This window comes from Hyalella azteca, unplaced genomic scaffold (assembly GCF_000764305.2).
Source record: "Hyalella azteca isolate HAZT.00-mixed unplaced genomic scaffold, Hazt_2.0.2 contig6336, whole genome shotgun sequence".
Lineage (NCBI taxonomy): Eukaryota > Metazoa > Arthropoda > Malacostraca > Amphipoda > Hyalellidae > Hyalella > Hyalella azteca.
The window spans coordinates 239,300-244,278 of record NW_025936499.1 but is presented as its reverse complement, the minus strand read 5'-3'; the positions used below and the strand labels follow the sequence as shown (position 1 = coordinate 244,278).

Below are 4,979 nucleotides of genomic sequence, written 5' to 3'. Positions count from 1 at the left end.
GTTATCCAAGTTGACAGAGTAGTTCGATATACTCTCAACTTTAAAGAAAATGCACATAAAGCTCTATGATCGCCAAAATGTTCACAAATATTTTGACGTTGTCATCGCGATGTTCAGTTTATTTTTGGTGAAATTTGCATTGTAAGACTAATTTAAAAACAACTTGACTAAAAAATGTGAATTTTTAAGCCATTTGTAAGAGATATAATTGTTAATTTGGCAGTCAAATGTATGTTTTTAGTGCGGGTACATTTGCAAATTTTTATTTCTATTTAGTGATATTTTTATCACAGTGCCACTTGGTATCGATTTTATCACTCAGTTATTGTTGCAGTTTCATATCAGGTGATGAAGTTCCACGGCTGCAGCACAACACTGACTAGGGCTCTCTATTCACACAACTTATCACTGAGGCCCACATTAATGTGGCAATCTTCATTGCCTGTCTTCAAGCAATGGCGCTCGCGACGCTTCTTCTGGCTCTCCTGCTGACCGGTTAGATATAGTTCAATCTATAGTTTCATCCTTTATTTATAACTGATTCATAATAATGAATAAAAATCTGTAGTTGAATAATAATTGTCACCCTTAAAAGGTTTTTTGGTCTTTAAACTATTTGAAGTAGTGTCTCAAAGATGTCAATGTCTTGGTGCACAAGAAATTATCGGGGAATTCAAAGTAAAAGAACATTTTTGGGAGGTAAGATTATGTCAACCTCAAATTAAGCAGAAATCTTCAAACAATCATCCAATAGGTTCAGGACAGTTTTTAAGAAATTTTAGCAAAGCCGGACAGTAATCTGATGCATGTGCTTCATTGCAGGGGCGGGTGCTAGAGCTGACACAAACCCTTGCGGTGCCACGGGGCAAACGCCGTACGATTACAAGCAAGTAAGTCTTACGCGGTATATGAGCCGTACGATTACAAGCAAGTAAGTCTACAAGTAAGTCTCACGCGGTATATGAGCCGTACGATTACAAGCAAGTAAGTCTCACGCGGTATATGAGCCGTAAGATTTCAAGCAAGTAAATCTCACGCGGTATATGAGCCGTGCGATTACAAGCTATGAAACGATGTAAAAATTTAGAGGCAATTTTTGATTTTCTAGACTTTGCTTTCATAAACGATTTACTTGGGTTTGGAACTGTTTTTGAACTGAATTCGTTTAATTTATCATAGTTGTTGGAAATGGCAATACCGCATTTGACGACATATCATTCAAGTTAATTAAATTTGATTTAGAACACCCCATTTTATAGAGTTAGACACAAATATTTTCGTGGAGGGACAAATGACACTTCCTAATCTCAGCCATCCATGATCAATTTTCCTGCGAATGTTCCTGAATATTTTAACACATATAGTGCTTAACTGTCTAAATTACACTAGAATTGTATTAATGAAGTACTACAAATAGTTAATGTTTAGAATTAATTGAACTGTTAACCACTTGTTCGTGCAGGCACTATGCATGAGTATCCTATTTTACGAAGCCAACCGGTCAGGCAGGCTGCCTCCTGACTTGCGCTTCGACTGGCGGGGAGACTCCGCTCTCGATGATGGCAGCGATGTGGGAGTTGACCTCACGGGCGGATATTACGATGGTCAGATTCGTGCCTGCAATTGAAATGATTGATCGTGTTACATAACTGGTCATGATTCTTCTGTGATGATGAATTTGGAGTAATCATGGTGAATCTTTACTTAATTGGTAAAGGGAATGAATTTTTCAGTGTCGTAAAAAATTTGATAATGTTGTTTAGGCTCCAATTTGGCCATAGAAAAGTGCAATTATTTCAATTTATTATAGGACTTTGAGCAATATCGAAGTCTTAATTTGTCAATTAAAAATGATCAAAATTAAGGAAGAGATTCTTAAGATACGTTGATTTGAGAGTACCTATTATAAAAAATTAACAGTTCAAAATAAACTGGTTAACAGATTTTGTCTACATTCCTTGTAGCGGGAGACCACGTGAAGTTTGGCTACCCGATGGCCTACACGGTGACGGTGCTGTCCTGGGGCCTCTTATCCTACCGGGCGGGATACGAGACTGCAGGTACGTCAAGTTATTGGATATATTCTTACACTGTCTCGTCATCGGTCACCTATACCTTAGAATCGAACTACAAAATGCAGGTGAATCAAAAAATCTGTGTGCTTTCAAAGCGAGTACGATCCGAAAGCTTGCGATTTATTTGAACATCAATCAACTTTTGGCGAAAGTATCCATTAAAGACTCCACGCGATAATATTAGAAAAATATTGAATCTGATGCCGACAAGATCACTAATAACTAATTTCGATCCGTCAGGTCAAGTAGAGTACGTGGAAGCAGCCATCCGCTGGGGCACTGACTACTTCCTCCGAGCGCACTCCGGCGACATGCTCTTATGGGGACAGGTTAATCTTGATTTGCATTTGCAGGGTTTTTAATTATGCACTATTATTTAATTACTATAAGATAGCAGAGTAAGCTTATTTAAACACGAGTGGGTAATGACCAAAGAAATCATTGATTTAAATTTTCAGGATCGAACAATATTCTTCAGTTGGCGTTGGTTGATAAAAATTCAGGTTCAAGGAAGTAATTTAATTTATTAACGACGTTTCGAATGTGACATCATTCATTTTTAATTTATAGGAAGCATTGAATACTGAAAATAAGTTCATGATACACGTAAATATGATACAACACGAAAATTTGGAAACGTGAAAATAATTCCGAAACGAAATATTCGATCGACGATAGCTGAAGCCCTCATCTCTACGGATTGGACTCCAGCTACTCGTCTCATAACTACCTGATTTTCTGAACTTTGAGATTGTTTCGGAATTATATTCACGGTTCCAAATTTTTGTGTTGTATCATATTTACGTGTATCGTGTACTTATTTCCGCCACAATTTCAGTATTCAATGCTTCCTATAACTTGAAAATGAATGATGTCACATTCGAAACGTCGTTAATAAATTAAATTACTTCCTTAAACCTGAATTTTTATCAACCAACGTCAACTGAAGAATATTGTTCGATCCTGAAAATTTGAAACAATGACTTCTCTGGTCATTAACCACTCGTATTATTTAATTATGCACAATTTTTAATTTAGGTTTCGTTGAAGACCAGAGAGTATTTCTTATTGACAATTTTCTTATTATTTTTCTCGATTCGTTGAATTAGGCTCTTGATAGGAAGTGAAAATCCAAATATCAGGTTTCCAAGGGACATTTTATTATAATTTTACGACGTTTATTTTTATTATAATTTTACGTCATCATGAGATGCCCAGACGCCACAAGACTGACGATAGCTGAGGCTCTCATCATCAAGCAGGAGTCTCCAGCTATTAATTTGCAAACTACCGGATTTGTCAGGACGTTAAAATTGTTCTCGTAATTCAAGCTTTGATTCCAATCTGTATCCAATTTCAGATCAATTAGACAGGTAAAAGTGTGTCAAATATCAGTTATAAGATTTGTAGCTGACAAAAATATTTTTTCAATTTTTTTAATATTGAAAAAAAATATTTTTCTAATTTCTAAAATCTTTTATTTTGACATTTGATTCATGCATTGTCTCCAACTTTACACAAGTGGGCAAAATTTCAGATCGATAGGATAAGTAGAAGTGTATTAAATTTTGATTACAAGATTTGTAGCAGACAGACAGACAGACAGACATACAAGAAGTGAAGTTAAAGAGAAGTGTTGTAAAAAATCATGTAGTTATGAGATGGATAGATGGAGTCCAATCCGCAGAAAAGGGCTTCAGCTATCGTCGGTCGGATTATGTCGGGCCACCGCAAGATGACGATGCTGGTGGGTTCCTCTAGCGCAGTGCAAGTGACAGTCTCGTTGAGATTGACGTTGTCGAGAGTCTCACGGGGCCAATTGATTTCATCGCGGATCTTGAGATGAAGTTGCTTGATTGTGATGCTTTGAGACCTGGTCTGGTTGCGAGCTTGTCTCAGGTGGCAGGATAAACGGATGCTCAAAGTCGAAGTAGTTACCCCAATTACTCCAATGCAGTCAAAATAATGAAAAAGTCTACAACCTTCTTTGAAGCAAAATTTATTGGTTACACTGTTACGGGGCCAGTATACCAACTGGGCGCAACGTGAGACTATCCTATCCGCAATAACCCAGCCACGGTTCGTCGTACTTCTTGCGACTCAACGTGAATAGGGGAATAAAGACGACAGCACATTACACTTTCCTTCGACAATGCACGGCACAACAGTGAATGAGAGTGTTAGTCATGTCTCGACTCCGGAGGTCTCTCTGCATGAGAGATCAAACTAATTAGCGACAGTTTCTTCAAATACTTAATTACTAAACACACACAATAAAACTTTATAAGATTTCTTATCACCTGCAATCCCTAGACCAGTGCAAACTATTTTTACTTGGATAAACATTCAAGGTTAGGTCATAAAAGACAACGGTATTAATCCTTCAAATATAAGGTGATCAAGTACACACCTGTTCACCGTGGTGGCGCAGAACGAATGATCCTAAATAGAGCTGCTACTATTCCGCAACACAGAGCGGATCCGGCAACATCGCACGGAAGTCTAAGCCATTTTATTAGAAAATTATCAATGTAAAAGACATCTATAAAAGTTGCATTTCTCTCCTCTACAAATCCCCCCACCAAGTGTGTCACATGACACACTAACATAAAAATAACTATATAGGGAAATGCACAATGAAACAAAACAATATATTCGCCCAGGTCTGGTCCAAGTCGCGGGCTGCTGTTGGTCCAGATATCGGCCGTACTGCCGAAGTAAAGAATTCTTGAGTAGCCTTCGAACTCCATGAAGACAATCTCATCCAGGAGCAGTAGATGTCTGGCTTGAATTGGCGCCGTAGAGTTTCGGCTCGTCTCATTCGTTGCTGCTCCACAAGCGCAGCAGACGCCACGGCAGACATCGCCAGCTGCTCTGAGGCTTCGTGTGTGTTTGGTGTACGAG

General features: G+C 38.2%; 1 protein-coding gene across 1 annotated transcript in view; it reads left to right on the top strand.

Annotated features, from left to right (window-relative positions):
* The first annotated feature begins 420 nt into the window (after positions 1-420).
* The window catches only part of LOC108673482 (endoglucanase A), a 10,251-nt gene continuing 5,692 nt past the window's right edge, over positions 421-4,979 (top strand). The window contains exons 1-5 of the mRNA XM_018161321.2: positions 421-495; positions 823-890; positions 1,463-1,604; positions 1,965-2,060; positions 2,316-2,404. Of these exons, the coding sequence (XP_018016810.1) occupies positions 456-495; positions 823-890; positions 1,463-1,604; positions 1,965-2,060; positions 2,316-2,404 (435 nt within the window). The 5' untranslated portion in view covers positions 421-455. The remainder of the gene's footprint in view (positions 496-822; positions 891-1,462; positions 1,605-1,964; positions 2,061-2,315; positions 2,405-4,979) is intronic.